Source organism: Oratosquilla oratoria, chromosome 18, assembly GCF_046742065.1.
Source record: "Oratosquilla oratoria isolate Oo_2021 chromosome 18, ASM4674206v1, whole genome shotgun sequence".
In the NCBI taxonomy this organism is placed as follows: Eukaryota; Metazoa; Arthropoda; class Malacostraca; order Stomatopoda; family Squillidae; genus Oratosquilla; species Oratosquilla oratoria.
In genome coordinates, this window is record NC_134794.1 from 24,300,170 (window position 1) to 24,326,624 (window position 26,455).

The following is a 26,455-nucleotide window of genomic DNA, read 5'->3' on the forward strand; positions in this document are numbered from 1 at the left end:
TCCAGAATCTCACTTCTCTCATCACACAAGCACTATCGACCGGGTTCCTGATGGCGAAACAGTGCCAAATCCTCCTGGGCCATATGGCATCCGTAGAGAGATTAATCCCCAGGAGCAGACAAAGAATGCAATCGCTATAGTGGCTCCTCAAGTCTCAGTGGTCCCCGCAAGAGGGAGAACCCCTACAACACATCACCCGCACCGAAGAAGTCAAGAATTCTCTTCTCTGGTGGAAGGATCTGTGCAACCTACTCGTGGGGATGCCACTCGGCCCATCTCCCCCTGAAGTCCTCCTGTTCTCCGATGCCTCCAAGGAGGGCTATGATCACGTCAGCGGTTTCTGGTCCACAGTTGAGCAGACAGCCCATATCAACTGGCTAGAGTTGAAAGTAGTACTCCTGGCTCTCTGTCACTTCAAGGATCAAGTCTCGGGGAAAGTAGTGGGTATATGTCGGACAATTCCTCGGTAGTAACCTACCTGAACAAGCAAGGGGGCACAGTCTCCCAGGACCTATGCCTTCTGACTATGGACATCTTCAATCTAGCCGAGAATCTCCAAGTGTCGCTCAAAGCTCGCTACACCTCAGGGAAGAAAAATGTCTGGGCGGACCTCCTCAGCAGAAGAAGTCAGATCATCAGCACAGAATTGTCCCTCCATCAAGAAGTAGCGAACTTCATCCTCACCAAATGGGGCTCCCCTCTGGTGGACCTTTTCACCACGAGATGGAATCACCAACTCCCAATATATTTCAGCCCTCTCCCGGATCCTCTGGCAGCAGGAGAGGACGCTCTTCTGCAAAGTTGGGACAACCTAGACACCTACGCTTTCCCACCGCTTCCCTTGCCCCAGAAGGTGCTCCAGAGAGCAAGAAACGCATCCAACTTTCGGATGACTTTGATCACTCCTTGGTGGCCAGAAGCCCCATGGTTTCCAGATGCCCCCGATCTAGCAGTAGAAGTGCCCCTGGCCCTTCAGGGAAGACCAGATCTTCTACATCAATCTATCAATGGGGCTTGGCACAAGAACCCTTCAGCACTCAATCTTCACGCGTTCAGACTATGGTCCGGATCCTCCTAAAGAAGGGTTTTCCCAGAGAGGTGGTGGTAGACATGTCCACTCCTATTCGCTCTTCCTCAGCTAACCTTTATCAAGGGAAATGGAATGCCTTTGCAGAATGGTGCCACTCCAGGAAAATAGTCTCAGATCAAGCCACTGTTCCTGAGATTGCCTCCTTCTTCCACTTCCTCAGGAAGTCCAAGAAGATCTCCCTCTCGGCAGTGCAAGGCTATAGGGCAGCACTAAATCAGGTGTTTTCTCTGAAGGGAATGGACCTAGCTGTTTCACCAGAAATTTCCATGCTCTTCAGGCATTTCAAAAAATCGTGCCCCCCCCCCAGGAAAATAAGTTCTACTCCGTGGGATGGGGCATTAGTCCTGAACTCTCTGAGGGGTCCCCCTTATGAACCCCTCCAAGATGCACATCTGAAGGACCTCACCTTGAAGACAGTTTTTCTTCTAGCCCTAGCATCTTCCAAGAGAGTAGGGGAGTTACACGCCATCTCTTATAGAGTCGCCCATTCAAAAGGATGGACAGAGGTCTCCTTCACTTTCATTGCCAAAAACCAAGAACCTGCCAAGCCCGACCCTAGATTCTGGTCCTTTAGTGTTCCTTCCCTAGACGAATTTGTAGGGGGAGAACAAACGGAAACAGTCCTATGCCCGATACGAGCCATCTGGACTTACCTCAAGAGAACTGAACATCTTAGACCAGAATTAAAGAGGTTGTTCTTCTCTACTAAAGATAAGCCGAAGCCCATCACTAAGAATTCAATTTCTTACTGGATCAAGGAAGTCATCCCCAGAGCCTACGAAATGAACCACACAGATTGCCCTAAAGCGAAAGCCCATGAACTGAGGGCAGTAGGGACCTCCCTAGCCTTCAGAACGAATCTGTCAATCAACCAGGTTCTTCAAGGTACTGTATATGGAAGAGCCAGACTACGTTCACTTTCTTTTACCTCAAAGAAGTAACGTTGGAATCTTTAGGGAACTTCTCCTTGGGCCCCATAGTGGCTGCCCAAGAAGTCCTGAAATGACATACCCCTCCCCAATAGCACACAGCCGAGCCTGACAACTCATCCAGGTTCTGGCTCGGCAAAACCGGTGATAACTTTCCAAAGTCCTTCTCATACTCCTACATTCCCTTACCTCACCTGAGGGCTCTCAAGCATTCCAAGGGAATCAATTCAAGCCATTCAGTGGTACAAAAGTGAATATAACTTGTCTGTCTCCACTCCTAGGAACAGAAATGGGTGCCCTTCAAAGTTTAGGGGAATGTATAGGGTCTGGTCAACGTAAGTCTTAGCACACTAAAATTTCCTTACAGAGGTTTTCCAGGCTAGATAACACCTTCCTTCCCTCCTAAGTCCGAGTCTCCTATTGTAAGGAGTACTGAAGAGTTTGTATTCTTCGGAACAAATGTAATTTTTGCAAGGAAATTAATTTTTCCCTGATACAAACCTGAGGTACTCCTTACCTCTAATGGCCCTCCTCAACCACCCCTCTACAAGTTCCTTCTCCCTTGCCTGACAAACCTTGTGATTAATTTCATACCTGGCTCAGAGAATGGAGCATAGTGTGCGAGACTTGTGGTGGAGGGGAAGGGCCCCCTTGCCCCAATAGGGCCCCTTACTGAGGATAAGCGTTGCCCAGACCCACGGAGTGAGGATTTTGAAAACACACAGTGTTTAGCGGTAGGAATCTTAACGCTACACGAAGTATCCTATTGTAAGGAGTACCTCAGGTTTGTATCAGGGAAAAAATTAATTTTCCTGCAAAAATTACATTTTTCCTGCCCAAACTGTGAGAATGCGGTAGGGATGGAAGGGTGGTCTTGTATAAGTGAAGAGTCACTTGTGCATTACACAAAGGAGGGGCCTCGGGGGTGATGCATCCTTTGGCCTACATCTAGATTCCTGATTACCCTGATACATGATATGCTTCTAACCCTCTAAACCTACATATATAATCCAGGGTACATAAAAAAGGGGTACAAAAATTTTGCAATTTTGTGTGAAGGTTTTCTTTCCCTCATTTATACATTAAACTAACCATCCCCAACCTGAGGATGCCTACCGTTTGAATGGGCTGCTGACTACCCATCCGGCGACCCCTGTCGGCATGGTTGCTTTGAGTGAGCTAAACCTGCCACTCTCTCTGTAGGGATCACCTCCAGAAGGATCCTCACTGACATTCCAACATTTCCCTACAAACTTTTCTTTCTCCTTTCTTCTATTCAGATTCGCTTATATCATCCATGCTCCAACTTTTGATTTCCAGCTTCCTTTCTGGGCAAACTGGTGACTTGCCCACTGGGTCCTGAAGTCACTATCCCCAGCCAAGTGTACAGATTGTCGAGGTGAGCGACACTTCACTTAAATTAAAGAGCTTCCCCTGATTCAGCACTAATGCGCCATGCTCAGTCCACCTGAGTCAACACTCACATTTACTTAACCCATTGGGCATTAACTAACCATCTAAACTGGCTGCCCATCTAGGTTTGGGACTCTTTATCTGTGCCCCTTAAATCAACATTCTATATCCTTCACACAACTTCAATGAGATCTGTGATACAAGGAAATATACAAAAGTAGAAAACAGAAATGTGATATACATACTAAGATATCTATACCTATATATATATAAGGATATCAACAGTGTAACATCTTAAGACCAGTAATAATCCACTAGTGTATGATACAAATACAGGTATACATCACCCTACATCATTAATTGGTTTCACATGTCTCTTCCCCATACAGGGCTGTCAGCACAATCACCCCTTCATATAATCTCTTTCCATCCATTCTCAATTGCCTATTTCTCATGGCACTTTATAATCCCCCAAGACTTTTATGGTACTTGGTTTTCTCAATCTACAATTTACCTCCATTCCTCCCTTTCCTGCTACATGCAACCCCAAGTACCTAAAGCCATCCACTTCCTCCAGCCTCTCTCCTTTAACCTCTTCTATACGGTGCCGCCTACGTAGGCGGCATGAGGAGCAAGTGGATACGCGAGGCTGCCATATCGGCATCTTGATTATATTTATTGTAGTTGTCCCTGCATAACTGACATATTCTCTAAACTGACTTCATCACATTTACTATGGTTATCAAAATTCACAGGTGAAAGAGAGAACGATCGATATAAGCGGTGACTATTTTGTATGATGCGAGTATTATGACGCAACATCGTACGTCTGGCAGCTAATGCTGCCCACGAGATTTTGGCCCGGAGGGAAGTGGTTAAGACTTACTTCCAAATTGCTGCCATCCTAGCCCCTTGTACACATCATCACCTTACTTTTACCCACATTTACCTTCAATTTTCTCCTATCACACACCTTCCCAAACTCCATCACTAACTCACTTAATCCCCCCTCTCATCTTGCCACAAGTACAGTGTCATCTGCAAAGAACAAGTGGCTCACCTCCCACTTTTCTCCATTCTCTTTAACCACCTCCAATCCCCTCCTCATAACCCTCACATTTATCTCCTGCACCAACCCATCCATGTACATATTGAACAGCCATGACAACATGACACATCCCTGATGCAGTCCCACCTTTACCTCATACAACTTGCTCTCTCCATTTCTAATTCTAACACAGGTTCTACTACTCTCATAAAAACTCTTGAATGCCCTCAACAGCTTTCCCCCAAACCTGTATATCTGCAAAAGCTCCCACAGTGCCTTCCTGTCTACCCTCGTCATAAGCCTTTTCCAAATCCATAAAGGCCCAAAAAACATCCTTACCTTTTCCTAAAGCTTTCTCACATATCTGTCTTACTACAAAAATCTAATCCACACAACCCCTACCTTTCATAAACCCACACTGTTCCTCACCAGTTACTCTCTCTGTTCCTCTCTTAATCCTCTCAATCAAAACCCTCCCATAGGCCTTTCCAAATACACTCAACAAACTAAGCCCTCTGAAACTACTACTCTCACATTTGTCCCCTTTTCCCTTGTAAAGCAGAATTATACAGGCACTTCTCCAGTCCACTGACACTACCCTCCCAGTTCACTATTACTGTACCTCCCTTCTTCTGACACTCTGCATGACATCCATCTAAACCAGGTGCCTTACCTCCTCTCATAATCTTAATAACTATTTGCACCTCATCTTTCCTTATTTCTCCTCCATTTTCCTCACCCATCTCTTTAATTTTCCTAGTGCCTCCCACTGCTTCCAACAACCCCTCACTATCATCCTCCACATTTAGCAGCTCCCTAAAACATTCTGCCCATGTTCCCTTAACTGCAGCCTCCTCCATTATTATCTCTCCATCTGTGCCTTTTACCATTTCCTCTCTACTTGATTCACTTCCCCTTCCTCTCTTAACTTCCTTTCATAATTTTTTTTTTATTATTTTTAATTAAAACTGTCTATAAAAAAATGTTGATACTGAAGGTCTACTATATATGTCCTTCCCCCCCCCCCTTTTTTTAATAGACATGAAAATACTATAGGTTATCATATAGCCATAATTTAGTGGAAATGTGGGTTAAATTCTTGGCATGCTCCTGCAGATGTTCTGGCAACTTTGACCTTTGCTTCCATTCTCTACCAATCAGGTGCTTCCCCTCCACCCTTCATATCAAATGCTTATATTTTGTCATTAACATTGGGGTTGTTTGTATACTGCAATTATGTACTGGAAATAACTTCATTGGAAGAAATAAATCTCTTAAGTGCTAAAAAGAAAAAATGATGCATGCAAGAATGAAATAATACCAATCTTGTGTATTACAAAGCTTGCATGACAGCTGACTTTGTATATATATATTTTTTTATTTCGCAAATGCACTTGTTTCTATAGCACTAGTTCACTTTTCATAGAGTTTTTGTGCAACTTGGAATGACCAAAGAAAAGTTTTTCATTGTAGAGTACAACATTAGATATAGTATAAAACACAAGATTATTCATTTCATTTTCTCTATACTTTAAAGAAATGTGGGATATATACACAGCACATATTTTTCAAATATGACCAATTGAATAAGTTTGTTAAAAAATCATAAATGCACTCACCTATATAAAGGTTTTAATATAATTATAATGATTACATTTAATAGATTTAATTATTATAGCTGCTGAAAATATGAAGGTAAACTTGACAGTTCAATACCTTTAGCTGAATAATTGATATGCTATTAGTCTCTTAGTCAAAACAAAATCTGCAAAATATGTTATCAGGTCATGGGGGTGAATGGAAGTAACTTGAACCCTTTCATCCCAGTGCCTTGCAGACAGAATTGTCTTGCACTAAAAACATAAGATATATCAATGATCACTGTTAACCCACTATCGGAGAAATAATAATGGAAAGTACAGAGAAACTATATTTCGACTACTCTCTGTAGTCCTCTTCAGCAGAATGCTTACATAAGGTTAAGGTACAAGTATATATGAAGAAATGAGGGGTACATAGAAGGGGATGAGGAAAGTGTGTGTGTGTGTGTGGGGGGGGGGCTCAGGTCACATGCCCTTGAAATGGTCGGGTCAAAGTAGGACAAGGGGTGATATTTTGTCCAACCGCTTTAGACATGATCTTGTTGACCGCTAACTTGGTAATACAATCTGGGGGCCACTGGCCTTTATAGGTATTAAAGTTAGGATAATGTTTTATTAGAGAAGATTCTACAATTTTTCTTCTATAGCTACAGTGTGATTTATAAATAATTGATGCATTATCCCAATCTAATCTATGGTCTTTTTGGCTGGCATGAAGGAACACAGTGGAGTTAACTTGTCCATATTTTAAATATGGACAAGTAAGCATTCTGCTGAAGAGGACTACAGAGAGTAGTCAAAATATACAGTTTCTCTGTACTTTCCGTTATTATTTCTCTGATAGTGGGTTAACAGTGATCTTTTTACATACTAGTTTCCAATATATCAATGAGATGATTGGATCAAAAGGTTTAAGATGTTTTGAAGTTTAAATAAAGTGAATCCAGATAAAAAATAAATTATAGGCCTTGAAAGACATAATTGATAAATTTGGTAATTACTTAAGTGTGGCTTGAATTATTATACTGTGAATAATGTATTAATCATGATTAAGGTACATTTGAATGCTTAAACTGTATACAGAAAATTCATCAGATGCAGACATACACTTCAAATGCAAATTGGTTATTCTTATCTTATAGTATTAGTGTTGTGCCTGATAGATTTGAGATTTGTACAAGTTTTTGGACTAAAATGAATAATTTTATTTTGCACCTTGTCACAAACTTTCCCTTTTTATTTTCAGTTTTGTATTGTTGATGGTATTTGAATTCTACACCGTGTGCATGGAAAACAGAAGATGCATCCAAATTCTCCAAGGTAGCATGATTGTCAATTATTTGTGTATGAATGATCATATTAGGGTGACATTTCATTTCTTGGCAGATTGTTGTTGAAGCATATGTTCTCTATGATTGCTATTTTCCGTCAATACAAAAGCTGTGAGTGAATTTAAAACTAGATAAGATGTTGGCGAAAAAGGGACAGGACCCATGAGCATAACTTCTTTTCTGCATAATGCGATTAGATAAATACAAGGTACTTGTGTTTACATTATTGTTTGGATTCTTTATCAGCAGTGAAATTACTTTATTTTTCAATAAATATATTAGGATTCAAGAGAGAAAGCAACATGTTTTGTGTGATTTTAGTGTTTTGGAGGAATTTGTAGAATAGAAATTGTGGAACTTCTGCTTTATTTTGGTCCATAGGGAATTATGTGATGTTGAAGCATTCCAACCTAAAATATGTCTTCATTTTAAGAATTCACCGTCTAGGGTATTGGCTGCATGTTGTTGTGGCAAAGTAGCATGCAGTTGATACTTTAGGGTCTATATGGGGTGCCCTATGGAACAGAGCCACACATAATTTTGTCTGTGATAGAGGAGGACTCTGCTCACAGAGAAATGATGACACTTTTATTATACTGCTACTGTCCCTCTGTTATGCTGTCCCCCAACCTCTGGTTGCTGTCCTGTACCATTTCTCTGAATATTCATTTCCATGTTTTGCCTACCCTGTGGTGGGGGAAAAGAATGCTACCACCAAGTATTCCCACTTGGATAGTAAGAGGCGAGAAAAATGGGATGGGGATTGGGACTAGGCATCCTTCTCCCTGTAGCCCCACAGGGGACATTCCTAAAAAAAAGTAAAGGCATAAGAGGGTCTAGGAGTTTTCCAACCAGTACCCTAAGGTTTGGGTCTTTTAATGTGTGTGGATGTGGTACAGATGAGAGTAAAAGGGAAGAGATAGGTAGTATGTTTGTGAGAAGAAAGATGGATGTGTTGGCTTTGAGTGAAACTAAGTTGAGAGGGAGGGGCGGGAGTGAGTTTGGGAGTGTATTTGGGAGGTTATCAGGAGTGAAGAGAGGGTGAGGGAGAGAAGGGGTGGCTATACTAGTAAGTGAAGAGATAGGTAAACATGTAGTGGAGTGGAAGGAGGTTTCCTCAAGGATAATGTGGATGAAGGTGAAACTGGGAAAGGAGATGTGGATTTTTGTATGTGTATATGGGCCTGGTAGTGAGAAGAATGTAGAAGAAAGGGAGACTTTTTTGGATAGATTTAAATGAGTGCATAAAGGGATTAGGGAGGAATGTCAATATAGTAGTATTTGGAGACCTTAATGCTAGGGTAGGGAATGAACCAATAGATGGAATGGTTGGGAAATGTGGAGTTTCAGGAAAGAATCATAGTGGAGAGTTGATGGTGGAGATGTGTCTTGAAAGAGAGTTGATGATAGCAAATACAGTATTTCAGAAGAAAGTAAAGTGTAAGTACACATGGGAGAGGGTGGTGGATGGAAGGATGGTAGATAGAGCGTTAATGGACTATTTAGTGGTAGATAGGAGTATAATAGGAAGAGTTAAGGATGTACATGTTCTAAGGGGGGAGAGTGTGGGGAATATCTGATAATTTTTTGGTGGAAGGTAAATTGAGAGTGGAGGATAGATGGAGAAAGAGGAAAAGGACAAAAGGTAGGGAGGTACTTAGAGTGAACTGTTTAAATGAGAAGGAAAAGGAGAAGGAGTACAAGAAGAAGCTGAGAGAGGAGTGAGAGGGAGTAAAGGATAGAGTAGAACTAGGAGTGTAAGAGGAATGGGGATGGTTCAAGGAGGGAGTCACAAGGTGTGCAAAGATGGTGTGTGGAACAAGAAGGATGGGAGGAAATAGAAGGAAGGGTAGTGAGTGGTAGGATGAGGAAACAAAGAAGGCTGTAGAAGAGAAGAAGCATGCTTTCACAGATTGGTCACAAAATAGGATGAGTGAGTCATATGAGAGGTACAAAGAAAAGAGAAGTAAAGCACAAGATAAAGGAGGCAAAGAGGAGAGCAGATGTGAAATGGGGTAAGAATATGACAGAAAATTTTGAAAGTAATAAAAAGATGTTTTGGAAAGAAATTAAGAGAGGAAGATTAGGTGAATCAAGTAGAGAAGAAAAGCTAAAAGGTGCAGATGGAGAGATGATAATGGAAGAGAAGGCAGTAAGAGGAAGATGGGCAGAGTATTTTAGGGAGTTGCTAAATGTGAAGGAGGATAGGGAGGGAAACATAGGTGCAGTGGGAAGTGCTAAGAAAATGACAGTGATGAATGAGGAAAATGGAGGAGAAATACGGAAGGATGAAGTGAAGGCAGTTGTTGAGATGACGAGAGTAGGTAAGGCACCTGGTCTGGATGGATGCCATGCAGAATGTGTAAAAAATGGAGGTAGAGTGATGGTGGATTGGCTAGTGAGGTTATTTAATGTTTGTTTGAGAGAGGGTAGAGTGCCGGAGGACTGGAGGAGTGCCTGTATAGTTCCACTTTACAAGGGAAAAGGAAACAAGTGTGAGTGTAGTAGTTTCAGAGGGATTAGCTTGTTAAGTGTAGTTCAGAAGGCGTATGGGAGGATCTTGATTGAGAGGATTAGGAGAGGAACAGAGAGAGTAATTGGTGAGGAACAGTGTGGATTTAGGATGGGTAGAGGTTGTGTAGATCAGATCTTTGTGGTAAGACAGATATGTGAGAAAGCTATAGGAAAAGGTAAGGATGTATTTTGGGCTTTTATGGATCTGGAAAATGCTTATGACAGGGTAGACAGGAAGATAATTATAGGAGGTTTTGAGATATACGGGATAGGAGGAAAGCTTATAGGAGCTGTCAAGAGTTTTTAACCACTTCAGTACGGGACTTAAATCTCGCGGGCAGCAGCCAATGCCAGCCGTATGACGTGTCGTAATAATACTCGCATCATAAAATATAGTCACCGCTTATATCGATCGTTCTCTCTTTCACCAGCGAATTTTGAAAACCACAGAGAATGGGATTCAGGGCACATTTGGGAGAATGTAAAAACACAGGGGCGACTACAATAATTATAATCAAGACGCCGATATGGCAGTGTCGCGAATCCACTTGCTCCTCATAACGCCTACATGTGCGGCACCGTATGGAAGGGGTTAAGAGAGCAGTAGAGTGTGTGTCAGGATTAGAAATGGAGAGAGTGAGTGGTTTGAGGTAAAGGTGACCTTCATCAGAGATGTGTTATGTCGCCCTGGCACGGATGGGGTGGTGCAAGAGGTAAATGCAATGGTGGTGAGTCAGGGATTGGAGATGGTTAAAGAAAATGAAGAAAAGTGGGAGGTGAGCCAGTTGTTGTATGTGGACGACACTGCACTTGTGGCAGGATCAGAGGAGGAATTGAGGAAGTTAGTGACAGAATTTTGGAGAGTGTGTGAAAGAAGGAAGTTGAAGATAAATATGGGTAAGAGTAAGGTGATGAGATGTACAAAGGGTGATAGTGGCAGTTGACTGGAAGTGAACATTAAACCCTTCCATACGGTGCCGCACACGTAGGCGTCATGAGGAACAAGTGGATTCGTGACGCTGCCATATCGGCGTCTTGACTATATTTATTGTAGTCGCCCCTGTGTTTTTACATTCTCCCTAATCTGCCCTTAATCCCATTCTCTGTGGTTTTCAAAATTCACGGGTGAAAGATAGAACGATCGATATAAGCCGTGACTATATTTTATGATGCGAGTATTATTACGACACGTCATACGGCTGGCATTGGCTGCTGCCCGCGAGATTTAAGTCCCGTAGTGAAGTGGTTAAGGAAGAGAGACTGGAGGATGTGGATATTTTTAGATACTTGGGTGCGAATGTGGCAGGAAAGGGAGGAGTAGAGGTGGAGGTAGAATGTAGATTGAGAGAAGCGAGTAAATGCCTTGGTGGATTAAAAATTGTAATGAGAAATAGACATTTGGGAATGGATGCTAAGAGGAATTTGTTTGAAGGAGTGATTGTGCTGGCAGCACTGTATGGGGCAGAAACATGGAGCATGAGAGAGGAAGAGAGAAGGAGTTTGAATGTGTTTGAGATGAGGTGTCTGAGAAGTATGATAGGGGTTACTAGGCTAGATAGATTGAGAAATAAGGAGGAGAACAGGGGTGGTAAGGGAGTTGGGAGATAGGGTGGATGAAAGAGTATTAGGATGGTTTGGACACATGAAAAGAATGAGTGAAGAAAGATTAGTAAAAGAGGTATGGAAGGCAGATGTGGAGGGAGTGAACATGAGGGGGTGACCTTGGATGAATGGGGTAAAGGGGGCTTTGGGGAAGAGGGGAATATCTGTTGAGGAAGGATGGGAGAGGACAAAAGACAGGTGAATGGAAAATGGTTGTATATGGATGGTGTTGTGATGCATGAGGTGGAATGGGTGGGGGTAGTATGTGTGAGAAAAATTTGACACAGCCCAAAGGGATTTCTCCCCGTCTTCTACTTTTCTGCATGGGGTGATGGAGAGGGGTGTTCGCCGAATTAATGAAGAGGCCTTGCTGTGGATGTGCTGTGTCTTGCGACACTGCTTCTGACCCAGGGCAGTGGACAAGATGCACTGATGACCTGTCATCCAGGAGATACTAAGATAAGAGGGAGGGTAGAGGGTGGAGCTAGTATTGGGGATGGAATGAGTGGGAATGGTTAAAAAAAAAAAAAAAAAGCAATATCATGGCCATCTTCGACTTGAAGGGCAAACAACAACAAAACACCTCCCTTGTAAGAGGGAAAAAGCCTTGGTATATGTATGTATGTATGTATATATGTATTTTAAGAATTAATATTTTTATTCATTATTATTATTTATTTATTGTTATCATCATTTATTTATTCCTTATTTATTTTTATCCCTCTTTTCTTTATTTTTTTGATAGTGCAGGGCAGTGTACAATGAGATGTTCAGTGTTCTCTGTTTGATGGTTGCATCAAGGACAGCCTGTTTGATGGTTGCATCAAGGACAGCCTGTTTGATGGTTGCATCAAGGACAGCCTGTTTGATGGTTGCATCAAGGACAGTTCTGTCTTAGAGCTGGATGATGTCCCAATTGCAAGAATGCTAGTATGGTTCTTGCTTCTCTTGAGAGGAATTATTCTGTAGGACTGATATTGGGGGTGGGATTTAGTGGAGTATTGAGTTTGTAGGTCTATTTTGAAGAGCTTGTTTTGTGATCTGGTTGTGAATGTGTTTTTGTTTGGATGTATTAACATTGGTGGATTTTTTTCTGTTTCTTTTTTCTTTTTTTCCCATTAAGCCGTTTGTGTTTGTATGATGTTATACCATATTTACATGTAGGGGTTTTGGTTTCTGATTGCAGGTGTACTGCTGGGATGGTGTTGGTGCATGCATCCTGTTACTGTTGTCAATGCTTTAACTTCAACAGTTTGGATAGTGTGTTATGTTTTCCAAATTTATGAGAACCAAGTTATGGAACTGTATTCAAGTGTGGTTATTAGGAATTGTTTGTAGATTATGATCAGAGTTTCCATCTGTTGTTCAAAGACTTTGCTTGTGATTGATCTTACCAGGTTTATTTTCTAGTTGATATTTACTGTCAGATCTTTAGACATGTGGCCTGAAGGTCATATGAGTGAAGCCTTGATTTTAGGGTTCTTTTCCAGTGGAAGGGTTTGGCTATGTTATTTTTACTGTTGGGTGTGATTTTGATTCATTATTGTCTGGAGAAGCAAGAACCATTCAACTCTAGCAGAATACCAGCATGGAATAAATAGCCCTGCCCCAAATGCAACTGCCAAACAGAAGACAATGAATATCTTATACTACACTGCCCCGCATTAACAATTCACAAAGAATAACACAATATCTTTTATAGAAATAAACACCATGTAAGGATGGAGCTTTTATTAGTATGAAATTTTGCTTGTTACAACTTTTTCAAGTAATTGAAAAAGCTGTAACAAGCAAAATGTTGGACTAATAAAGGCTCCATCCTCACATAGTGTTTTATTTCGATAGACTTGTCAGCAGCTGGCACTTGCTTACACAATATTTTTTCCTGCCTGCCCAATGGCTGTTGCTGAGGGATCAGGGACAACAAATTAATTGATTGATTGATTGAAGCTTGCCTTTCTTTGGCCACAAAATCTTTTAAGTCTTATCACCTCACTGAAACTTATGCATAGAACTACACCCACTCCTCATTTAATGATCTACTCGGTTAACGACAACTCGGAGTAATGATGGGCTTTATGACATTCGTTTAACGTAAATCTCCCGAAGTTACGACGTCGTGTACGATAATTAAGTTGGCTGAGGCAAATTTGTATGATGTTATAAATGAACTTGTACGGTGGATATTACCTGTGAGGTAAAGTGTTCTGAAGCTTAGGTCTACATTACCATCCTGCAAGCTGAAAAAACTACCTGGGGTACAGTATATACCGGTAGTGGTAAATTTTTAGTTTCGACCAAGGGCGCAATATAGCAATAGAAAATTAATTATCAATTTTGTAAATTATAATGTATCAACGTAATATGCAATTTTGTGAGCGGAAAAAAAAAGGTGCTAAAACAAATTTCGTAAGTAACAAAGTCATGTCGGACGAATGGTACACCATAACAAACATGGTGTACCATTCCATTAGACATCGGCATCTATTAGATGCCGATGTCGAAGAAATGAAAGGATGATAAATTTGTCTAACCTAAACTAAACTAACCTAACCTGTGTTTGATAAATCATTACCTGCAGATTAAATGTCATCCGGCTCGTCCTCGTTGTCGTCGTCGTGAGAGACGTTGGCAGACGACAAGATGGCGTCCCGATCCTATGCTACCGACTTTGTTCATTAGCATATTTTCTTGTAGCATGGTATTTTTTACTTTCATTTCCGCCCACAAAATTGCATATTACGTTGATACATTTTAATTTACAAAATTAATATTAATTTTCTATTGCCATATTGCGCCCATGGTCGAAACTGAAAAAATACCCCGGTATTCAATATGGAATGTCAGCATACGCGGATTTGGTCATATACAGTAATTTCAGGAACCTAACCACCGTAAATAAACAGTAAATAAAGCTTTAATGTACTGTATAAAAGAGGGAAAATACACGAAAATAAAGATACATGTATTGCTGGACATTGTACATACAGTACATGTACGTATATGTATACACTTTCGCTTAACGACCAATTCGGTTAACAACGGCGCGCTGGTCCCAATTGTCGTCGTTAAATGAGGAGTGGTTGTACCTCAAAAGACTAAGATTGAAAAGATGAATGATTTTTGTGAAAGAAAAGTTTTGTTGTTAGTGTGGCCATAACATTAGTGGGTTGTGACAGTTGTGGTGGAAATCAGTCGCTCTTTCAGGCACCAGGGGATCTCCACCCCAGTCCCCATAGGGTATTGACATCATAAGCTTTGTGTAATCAATATTTAATGGACTAGTGACACTCCTATGGACCAGGATGATATATTCTTTAAAGGACTGGAGACTTGTCTCCACTTAAAGAAGAATACTGATCACTTTTAATTTCTACTATACCTCCTTTATGTTGTCCTCCTTGAATATCTCCTTTATAACCTGTATGATACAACAATACTGTCTCCAATAATATGAGTGGAGATTAACAGCTAAGATAAAGATCTTCCACCTCAGATATTATGTATTTACCTAATTGGGATATATTGTCCAGGAAAGGAACTATGCTCATGAGGTCCCATTTTTTCTTTAGCATACAAACTTGGCCTTTTATTCATTTTTGGATATGAATATGATGGTGTCCTCTTTTAAGGTGTTTCATGAGTTGATGCATCTATACAGAAAAATGTTTCTTGATAACCTTCAGACATGTAGCCTTTCTCATTTTTTCCTAATGACTTTCCCAAACCAAAAGATATGTCATTTCCATTCCTTTCATTGATCTGAACACTGCAGTCTTATCAGCCCCCCCCCCCTTTTTTTTTTCTTCTTCTTCTTCTTCTTCTTCTTCCATTGGGGATCAATTTGGTTGCTGCTCATTGGGTCCCTTCTCCTACTCTTCAGTATATCATACTCAATCTCAATTTCATGTTTAGTTCCAACTTGATCTTTATTCTTGATTTCCAGTTATATTTAGATTTGACTGAGTACTGTGCTGTCTTCGAAAATGTCTGTGAGACGAATTGGCAAAATAATTTTTTCATTTGTTGTGTTCCCTAATCTGTGTTTCTATATCCTGAATGTTGTGTAGTGGCTGCAACAGAGTCTGCTTAAGTGTACTCAGTTCAGTTTAGCTTGGTTTCTAAGTTGTATGTTGGTAGTGGGGGATGCCTGAGGATCCTCTTAGAATGCAGATTAACCAGAACTCTTGTTAGTAATGTATATGAAATTTTTTTCATGCTCATGTGATTGGGTGGTGGTGTGAAGATGGTGGTATGTATTGTGTAATGGTTAGGATTACCTTATGATTACTTTTAGTTTTACCCAACATTATTATTGTTATTTTTTTTATTATCAATCCAATTTATTTGTTTATTTTTGTTTTGTAGTAGGGTATTAAAAAGGAAAATAATAATTTGAATATTTGTTTTTGCATTCTGTCAATAGCTTTTTATTACAGATGGAGAAGGAGACAACAAACTGTGTATAACTTAGCAAATGTCTTGCAGTGGGATATTTGGCTTTGTTGCCAGTGATTTACTATGTCAAAGCATAAAAGCTAGGAAGAAGAAGACAGATATGTTATCCAGACTGAATAGTGCGCTACAGGCAGCTGCAGATGTAGTAAGTTAATGGAATTGCAGTTAAAATAATTTTTAGGGTAATGCTTCAGTTTCATGTAATGCTATACACAAATTACAATAGTATAGTATTCTGAACTTCATAAGAATGTACTATTATTTAGATGAATTATCACATGGATATTCTTCCTGTATTGGTGTAGAAAGCAAATAGATATATTTAGATCCTCAAAAATATGCTGAGTTGTCCAATTATTACACTTTCCTGAAGTGGAGTGTAGAATTAGTACATATATGAGGCTTAGCAGAGCTCATAATTATTGTTGAATACTTCAGATTGTATTGTTAGATATTTCAGGTATATGTATATATATATATATATACACATATACATGTACATATATATATTAGTATAAATGAGCAGTAAGTTTTCTTGTAGACATGTTCGATTGAAGACCAGAGCCAATTCAATATCCACTATCTTCTTAGTGATTTTCTCAGTTTTCCGAATAGTTTGTTTGTATCTTAAAGGGAGGTCAAACACAAGGCTTCCAAGGTCCATGGTGTTATTATAACGAAAAACATTACACAAAATTTAAAATATGAGCTTTCGGTTGAATCAGGTACTGGACAGAGGTGAGGTCTTCGCTTCAGCGGGACATAGCTGGACCAGCGGCGGCGCCAGGAATTTTTAGTTGGGGAGGCTAAGGGGGGGCTGAGCAAATTTTTGGGGGGGCTAATAGTAATATAATTTCCGCGTTAGCGGCAATCCAAAAGGCGTAGTCCAAGGTCCGGCATGGGGGTCAAAGGGGCCGGCCTAGGGTCCTTGGTGGGGTCCAGGGGCACCGCCCTGACGGGAGCTCTGCTAGGATTTTTTTGGGGGGGCTGAGGAGGTGGTCTCAGAAAATAAACTTAGATGATCATTCACGAACATCTGAACATGGGAGGCATACCATGCTGTTTTGATCCCGGTAAACAAGTTGATTTTCTAACCTCACTTATCTATTGTTCAAGTGAGGTATATCGAGATTCCAAACCCACTGCTGGAGCTCTATTATTATCACTTCACCGAGCTGCTATTCCACTTAGGTTGCAAAAAATTACACGGTACTTTGGGCAGGATTGTAATCAAAACCCCCTCTACATGCGCTGCATGCTGTGACTAGGGTTTCTTGTGCTGGATTAAATGTCTATGAATGGGGTATTATTGTCTGTTAATTTTTACCGTGACCAATTCATCATGCAGTACATGCCATAGGAAATTCAGGGCCAATGTGGAAATTCAAAAGCTTCTTATATAGTATTGTGGGTCCTGGCATCTGATCACCCTTTTAACCCATGTAGCATATACATCTGTGTAAATTGCTTCATGAAACATTACTTGAAGTAGGCTATATTTCTTCAATTGTCGAATAGACAAAGATTGAAATAAAAACAAAAACAAAAAGGTTTTACGTTTTGTAAAACATTTATATGAATGAAAATGAAATTCATATACTGTATAGCTGAACAAACTTTTGAAACATAAGCATTTCCCTAGAAACTATTTACATATTTCAATAACAAAAATGTAATCCTCTTGCTAAACTTAATTGCAAGTTGTTCCTTAAGAATATTTTTAAAAACATAGAAATACATGTTTTCTTCATTCAGTGTCCTTCATATGAAAAAGCCAGTAAATCCTTGATGTTTTGACATTTCATGGATTTCAACCATAAACAGATCAAAAAAAAGAAAAAAAAAGAGAGAAACTTACGATGATATATCTCGGGAAATACATTGTTCCACCCAGGGCTGTGGAGTCGGAATCGGAAGCAATTATGGTGTCACTGGAGTCGGAGTCGGTAAAAATATACTGACTCCGACTCCAGTTAAATTTACACTTTATAAGGCCTTAGTTTAGTCTGTAGAGTTATGCAGTGCACACTCCTTATAAGTAGATTATATAAAAAAAACATCATTTTATAAAATGTAATAAATCTCATCGTCTTATCTTCGTGGTCATTACACTAAACCCCGTAACATCCTTGTGCAATGCTGGCTTTCAAATTTATACATAAACCAATAAACATCCAAAGTATTAATTGAATAAATTAAAAAAACACCTCCATTTTACACCTTCTGTTGACACACAGTCACAGGAGCTGTAATATTCCTGTCAAGTTCCATATGCATCGTTTCCATCACTCCATCAGTTTGGTGGTTTCTCCTTCTGCTGTGTTGCCAAACTGTAGGATAATTATGATTTCAACTGTAGACTAATGCAATAATACCATCTCTTCTCTCCTTTCCCCTTCTTTTATTTTCCCCTCTATACTTTTTAACGTTGAATGATTGAAATAAGGATATTTAAAGTTAAAAAAAAAAAAAAGTTTCACGTTTCAAACATGTTCAGCTGTATGTATTGTACTCGTATCGATAAGATTGGTTCCAGAACCAGAGTAATGTCCATCGCAATAATCGCATAGCAGTACCAGTATGTAGTTAAACCAAGAGGTACTTGTGTCAGTAATTTCTATTTTTAAGAACAATGTATTAGGTCATGTAAGAAGAACCTTAACTCCAATTGAACTTTATTTTCATTTCTTAGGGCAACCATGATTTCTTTAATAAAACATAAAAATCTTTTTAGTTGTAACTTTTGATTATGGCTGTAATGAAAAAAAAAATCATCATATGATGTCTTTATTCTTTCATAGAAAAAGCTATATATGTAAAAAGTCATACATTATATTTTTTATCATAATTTTCTCTATATTTACTGTTTTCTTTCAAAAAATTTGCCTAAACTTCTTTTTGTAAAGTATTTTATTTTATTTTTATTTGCAAAACTATATATGTAAAAAAAATCTTTCATTATATGTATTTTTTATTATTAGGTTTGCATATCTTTTACAAAGGTTATATTTCGACTTTTGTTATAAAGTACAATATTTTTGTTTTTGAAATGTACTTATCACTTATTTGCAAAGATATATATTATGCCAAATGCCTAACATTATAGACTATTTTTTTTTACTGAATTTTCTTCAATATCCTTTCATAAATTTTGTCTCTACTTCAGTTATAAAGTATTAATGAAGAGGTCAAAGATAGGAAAGCCACAATATAACATATCTTTATTCTTTGATATAAACCAGTTATAATGATATAAGTCTACTCAAGATTGGAGCATATGTGTGTTGTATAGGCTTTATAAAATATGTAGGCCATAATCAGTTAATTACATGAAGAGGAGTCGGAGTCGGTGGTGCCAAAAATAGAGTCGGAGTCGGAGGTGCCAAAAATAGAGGGATCGGAGTCGGAGGTGCCAAAAATAGAGGAGTCGGAGTCGGAGGTGCCAAAAATAGAGGAGTCGGAGCCGAAGGTTTTGTGTTCTGACTCCACAGCCCTGGTTCCACCTACTTTAAAATGATACTCCTATTCCTATGGTTGGCAGCAAATGCATTGATAATCACATCCCTGTCTAACATCTTTGCTCTTTGGGAATTGATGTTTAATACTCCAAGATTACTGGTACGTTTGTCCCCGCTACTGTTATGCAAGTAGGTTTTCAGTTGCTTTAGGCACGAAAAGCTTCTTTCACATGATGCTGAGTTAACTGGAAGAGTAACACTTATACGCACTAGCTTAAACAAATCTATGAATGCATCTTTGTACGGTTGGAGCATGATGGCAAGTTGCATAGGTGTGTCCACTTCCATTCCCTGCCCCTGCTTTCTGGCAATCAACCTTCTTAGTTGGTGCAGCTCTACGGATAGATCTTTGTCCTCCACCCCGTAATTTGCAGCCATTCCTGATAGCTTTTCCTTGTTCAAAAAGGTTGGATGATTGGGGTTGAGGGCAGATACTCCAATAAGTACCTGACATGCATCGCCAGAAAACCTTCTTTTCAACTCACCGAGAAATTTGTCTATCACGGAGTAGTAAATCCATCTCTTGATAACATCGGAGTCATTCGAATCATCATCTTGTCCTATGCCGGATGTTATGACAAACTCATCCAAGTATTGTGGGGTTGCCCTTCGCCTCTGATGCACAAGTTGTCTGCGAATCCCTACAGTCTGGCACAATTCTTCAGCATGATTTCGTAGTTGCTCCCAGCTCTCTTCGTTTCTAATCTCTGTGAGACTAGACATCACCGCTTCAACCAAATCAACTGCTGAGGCAAGCTGGAGATCGGGGGACTGGAGTTGATCTGACAAGGTTTTCGTCAAATGCAGCAAACTCTCCATGAACACCAGATTCGTCACAAAATGGTGATCCAGAAGGGCAGCGAGTGACCTTGCTCCACTGGCCCTGTCCACATTTTCCCCTTCTATTAGATGTTTAAGGGTTGCAACGATGGCAGGTAAGGTCCTTTTAACAGCTTGGCAGGATGAGTGTTGGCATGCCCATCTGGTGTCCGATAACCGTTTGAGTTCTATATGTGGTCTTTCTGGGTTCAGCTCCTTTTGGAATTTTAGAAATTCCTGATGCACCACCGACGAGGAGAAAAAGTTGTACAGTGATTGGATTGTGCCGAAAAACTCAGAGATTGACCTTATATTGTTTACGTCAACTAAAACGAGGTTTAGCCTATGAGCATAGCAGTGGATGTATGCAGCCTGTGAAACGTCTCTTCTGAATCTTTCTTGGACCCCACTGATGCAACCCGACATAACTGCCACTCCATCATAGCACTGACCGACACAGGTACTGTGGTCAATTTTACATTTGGCTAAAGTTTCTTTTATCTTCTGGAGTAACGATTCTGCATCAAGGCCTTCAGCTGGTGTGAAATCCAAGAATTCTTCATGAAGCTCCTGATCATGGAGATACCTCACAACAATAGAGATCTGCTCCTTCTTCGCTATATCCTTCGTTTCGTCCACCATGATGGCAAAGTGCTCTGCTTGTTTCACCTCATCACTTATCTCCTTTCTGATCATACCTGCCATTATTTCAAATAATTCATTCTGTATATCGTGGTGAGTATATTTTGCATTCCCCGGACCGTTAACTTTTTTTGCAACTGTATGATCATATTTGGCTAGCACATTAAGTAATTCCAAAAAGTTTCCTCGATTGTCGGATTCAACCCCTTCTCTGTGCCCTCTCTGGGCAACATTTTGACATGCTGTATAGAGAAGTACATCAATAACTGCTCTAATGTACCGCCGATTTTCCGCCACTGTCTTGTCATGCCCGGCATCAATGGCTTGATAAATTGTTGCCCCTGTAACTTTCTGCAATTTGAATTCTCCCCAAGCTTGCATCGCAAATTTATGACAAGCTGAAGTATCATGAGCCTTCAGAGACATGGTTGCCTTCTTCCAATTCTTGAATCTGTTGTGGGTGAATGATTGTTCAGCTCAACCAAGATTGGAAGTTATAAAATGACGACACGCAAAACAGTAAGCTGCATCTTTGACCACGGAATATTCAAGCCAAGAATATTGTTGGTACCATCGTTTATTGAATGATCTTGTCTGACCACCTTGCATATGTGAAGGATATTTCTTCAAATCAGGACAGGTAGGCTCACTATCTGGCAGCAGGCTGATGTCGTTTGGCCCTGGAGGACGTCTTGTATTTTCTGGGTACTGTCATCATCCACATTCTCTTCCAACTCCGGATTTTCAGTGGAACGAGAAGAACATGGTTCATGATCGTCATCATTAACTCGTTGCCTCTTGTGGGGACTTAGGAAGCGATCCATGACCTATACAGAAAAATAGAACACATGATTAAAAATGGGGGTGGGACGAATTTTTCTTTAAGTACTATAGGCCCTATACATAACACACTAACAATCAGAAATTATGTTAATTTTCATGGCTCATTTGGCCCTCGCTGGCACTGGCTGAATCGGACCACTTATAGATTTCGTGACTCATTCGTCAATTGTCACCATAGGTTAGGTTTTAACTGAATTAACTAAATTAGGTTCTGTTCGGTTAGGTTAGCTTAGGTTAAATATCTATATAAATATTCAATCCTTTATATGACTTTTGTTACAAAAATATGTTAAGCTTATTCACTTTTACATTAATTCTAATTCTCTAAGAAGAGATTAATATTTCTTCTTTAACATTTCTTTTAACCCAAAATTCATATAAAACATTATTGGCGTTCTCAATATCACTATTATCAAACAACAACATTTATTTTTCATGAAAGTGGCTGTTGCCGACAAGATTGACGAGTTAAACACCATATGAGGACGGAGCCTTTATTTGTACAACGTTTCGCTTATTACAGCTTTTTCAAGTACAAGTTGAGATACAAATGCTTGAGATTAAATAAGGGGAAAGGAGGGAACGGGGAAAGAAAAGAAGAAGGGGAAAGGAAGAGGAGGAGGAGGAGGAGAAAGGGGGGACGGGGATTGAACACTGGGAAAGGATGAGAATGCTGGCCCAAACCTCCGTGGGCAAAACAGGGGCATGTTTAACATCTCGCCTCACATAATTCCCCTAATGCCCATGGCCAGCAAAATTTTAAATATTTAAACCACCCTTTGTGGACATTTTGCCCACGGAGGTTTGGGCCAGCATTCTCATCCTTTCCCAGTGTTCAATCCCCGCCCCCCTTCTTCTTTTCTTTCCCCGTTCCCTCCTTTCCCCTTATTTAATCTCAAGCATTTGTATCTCAACTTGTACTTGAAAAAGCTGTAATAAGCGAAACGTCGTACAAATAAAGGCTCCATCCTCATATGGTGTTTAACTCGTCAAACAACATTTATAGTGTAGTAACAGTGTCTTCTTGATAGGGTCGCTGGATTTTAAAATTCATACATACATATACCAAGGGTTTTTCCCCCTTACAAGGGAGGTAGCCAAAAAGGAAAAGGCATAAAATCATTCCCACCCATTCCATCCCTGAATACACTCCACACCCCTCCACCCTCCCTCTTATCTTAGCACCTCCTGGATGACAGGTCATCCCTGCACCTTGTCCACTGCCCTGGGTCAGAAGCAGTGTCGCAAGACACAGCACATCCACAGCAAGGCTGCTTCATTAAATCGGCGACCCCCCCCTCTCCGTCCCCCCATGCATAAAAGGAGAAGACGGGGAGGAATCCCTTCGGGCTGCGTCAAATTTTGCTCACACATACTACCTCACCTCCCAACCCCCCCTGCCCATTCCACCTCATGCATCACAACATCATCCATATACAACCATTCTCCATTCACCCCTGTCTTCTATCTTCTCCCGTCCTTCCTCAACAGACATTCCCCTCTTCCCCAAAGCCCCCTTCACCCCATCCATCCACCTCATCCTAGGACGTCCCCTCATGTTCACTCCCTCCACATCTGCCTTCCATACCTCTTTTACTAGTCTTTCTTCACTCATTCTTTCCATGTGTCCAAACCATCCTAATACTCTTTCATCAACCCTATCACCCAACTCCCTTTCCACCCCTGTTCTTCTCCTTACCTCCTCATTTCTCACTCTATCTAGCCTAGTAACCCCCATCATACTTCTCAGACACCTCATCTCAAACACATTCAAACTCCTTCTCTCTTCCTCTCTTATGTTCCATGTTTCTGCCTCATACAGTGCTGTTGGCACAATCACTCCTTCATACAGTCTCCTCTTAGCATCCATTCTTCCCAAATGTCTATTCCTCATAACACTCTTTAATCCACCAAGGCATTTACTTGCTTCTCTCAATCTACATTCTACCTCCACCTTCACTCCACCTTTTCCTGCCACATTTGCACCCAAGTATCTAAAACTATCCACTTCCTCCAGTCGTAATATTGGACTCGAAACCAAGCGGGTCCCCCTGCGCTAATGTGTTGCAAGCAACAACCGCTAAATGAATAGAAAACATCCTTAAGACACAAGAGCCTATATAGTTATTAGTGGAACTGTGAAATTAAGAAAAAGCATGTGCTTCACAACGAAACAAGAACAGTAGAGAGTACATATACAGTTTTTTGTATAATTATGCATAAAAATGCCCATATATCAGTAGCAGTACTACAATATAAAAACATATACATGAAGTGAACACATCGCCAACAGCCAAAAACAAAAACAAGGATGCACTATAGTTTCAAGAGACATCTCAAAAGCATTTGATAAAGTATGGCACGAAGGACTCAAATACAAAATACAACAGATAAACTTATCAGACCCCATAAACAAACTTATATGCAACTACTTAGACAACAGAACATCAAACATAAAAATAAATACATATACAGGACCAACATTCAAATTACACAGTGGAGTACCACAAGGAAGCATCATATCACCGACATTATTCAACCTTTACACAAGTGACATACCAAGACCCTCACCACATTGCTTCCAAATACAATACGCAGACGACCTTACACAAATTATCACCTACCCCAAATACATCACCTACAGACCATTTACACCATGAAACAAAAGTCCTCAAAGTCAAGGACCACCTCGACATGAGAGGCACACAAACACTTGCTGCAGCCACCACAAACACATCACACCCGCTACACTACATAGCAGAACACCCACACACACCAAGAAACATTAAAACTACACCCAAAGACCTTTATTACACACAGATACTCTCTTCTCTTCCTCCACAACCACCAAATACCAGCCTCCGGAAACATATTCATAATCATATCACTCACCGCTCCATTAACACACTGAAAGACAACACACTGCTGCATGCCAGACCCCCTGATATCCACCCTTCTGAATCTTCTCTCCCACGTAGGGACAGAGTCCACTTGGCCAGACTGCGATGCGGTCACCACCCAGCACTTCTAAGCTACCAGAAGAGGCTGGACGACCGTGTTGTGAACAGCTGCCCAGGATGTAACACTTCACCCCATACCATACAACACATAATGGAAGACTGCATTATACACAATCATGCACGCAAACAACACAACATACACTCTATAAAGGATTTGTGGGAAAACCCAGTTTCGGCTGTGGCCTTCCTTGGGGAGACGGGACTGCTCGGACAGACAGTCTAGGGAACGACAACAACAACAACAACAAAAGTAGAAAAATGTTAACAAAAAAGACAGAAAAAGAAATACTGTACAAATAATAGACACATATGAAAAGAAATGGAAAATAACCACAAATAAAACAAAATTACAAGTACTCTCCATTTCCACACGCAAACCAACACTAATCACAATAGAAGGAAATAAAATACCATTCAAAAAACAAATAACAATACTAGGAGCACACATAGGAACATGTATACAGATAGCTAACAGCACAAATAAAAAACTAAAAAGATTTAAACACCTAAACACAAAAATCCAATTAAAACTATACAAGACACTAATAAGACCACAATTGGAATACCCTCCATTACTCAACACCACACTAAACAAAACCACACACAAATACTACAAGCTACTCAAAACAAGATCATAAAAGCACACAAACATACACCTCCCTATCGCACTACAACGGAACAACTACACAAACAAGATAAAATAGAGCCTCTTCACACAAGAAGTCACAGACTAGGAAAGAAAACATGGAACAGCCTTACAACCGTCAATCAAGAACTTATAACCCATTGCAACAACTTCAACACAGACAACATACCTGACCACCACTGGTGGCCAAGAATTTCTCCTAAAATAAACACCAATCCACCCACACCATACTACAGCTGATTTCACTCTACACACACATTCAAATAAAAACATCAACTTCAATTTAAAACTTAATATATAATTAATATGTCAATGTTAATATTCAAATAGTGAGGAAACGTGTTATGCACACGTGTCATCACTCAAATAATATGTGAGACACATCTTGTTTCAAATCAATTCATCTTTGCATTTTGTAATAGTAAGATAAGCATTAGATCAAAGCCTAAATTAGGATCGTAACTGTCGTACGTATTATCATCAAGTATATAATTGTGTTTGCATACATATATATATGAGTGTAGGCGTTTTAATACACTGAATACACATGTATGCAAAAAAAAGATAATACGTGCGATATAATTAAATCAAACTACCATCAAATAAATATATAAAGGAGAACGCCAAAGGAGCAATTATAATAACTAAATAGTTAAATAATAATATAAAAGATAATAAATAACATCACAAACTCCCAGAGGAGCCGGTTACAAATCGCACTTGTTATCAAAATATGCGCGGAACGACAGAGTAACTCCAACCCTCCCCTTGTAAGTGGATAAACCACTAACATCCCTTTGAATTCAATAACCTACATATAGGTAAAATAAAACATGCATATTACTACAAAAGAAACTTAGTGAGTACATACCTTACGCACCCTTAGGTGACGGGGGGGAAATGTCTCCCACGTAGACCACGGCCGATGTCGACCCGATGAAAGTGAAAAATGGAAGAAGTTGTTGTCGTTCCCTAGACTGT

The 26,455-nt window shown here is 40.1% G+C and overlaps 1 protein-coding gene across 4 annotated transcripts in view; it reads left to right on the forward strand.

The window, feature by feature from the left end:
- The window catches only part of LOC143035123 (FHF complex subunit HOOK interacting protein 2A-like), a 144,018-nt gene that overhangs the window by 12,064 nt on the left and 105,499 nt on the right, over positions 1-26,455 (forward strand). For 3 of the 4 annotated variants that reach the window (XM_076201714.1, XM_076201717.1, XM_076201716.1), the window contains exons 2-3: positions 7,328-7,401; positions 15,968-16,131. In XM_076201714.1, coding sequence (XP_076057829.1) covers positions 16,006-16,131 — 126 coding nt within the window. In that variant the 5' untranslated portion in view covers positions 7,328-7,401; positions 15,968-16,005. The remainder of the gene's footprint in view (positions 1-7,327; positions 7,402-15,967; positions 16,132-26,455) is intronic. The other variant, XM_076201715.1, reaches the window with a different exon arrangement.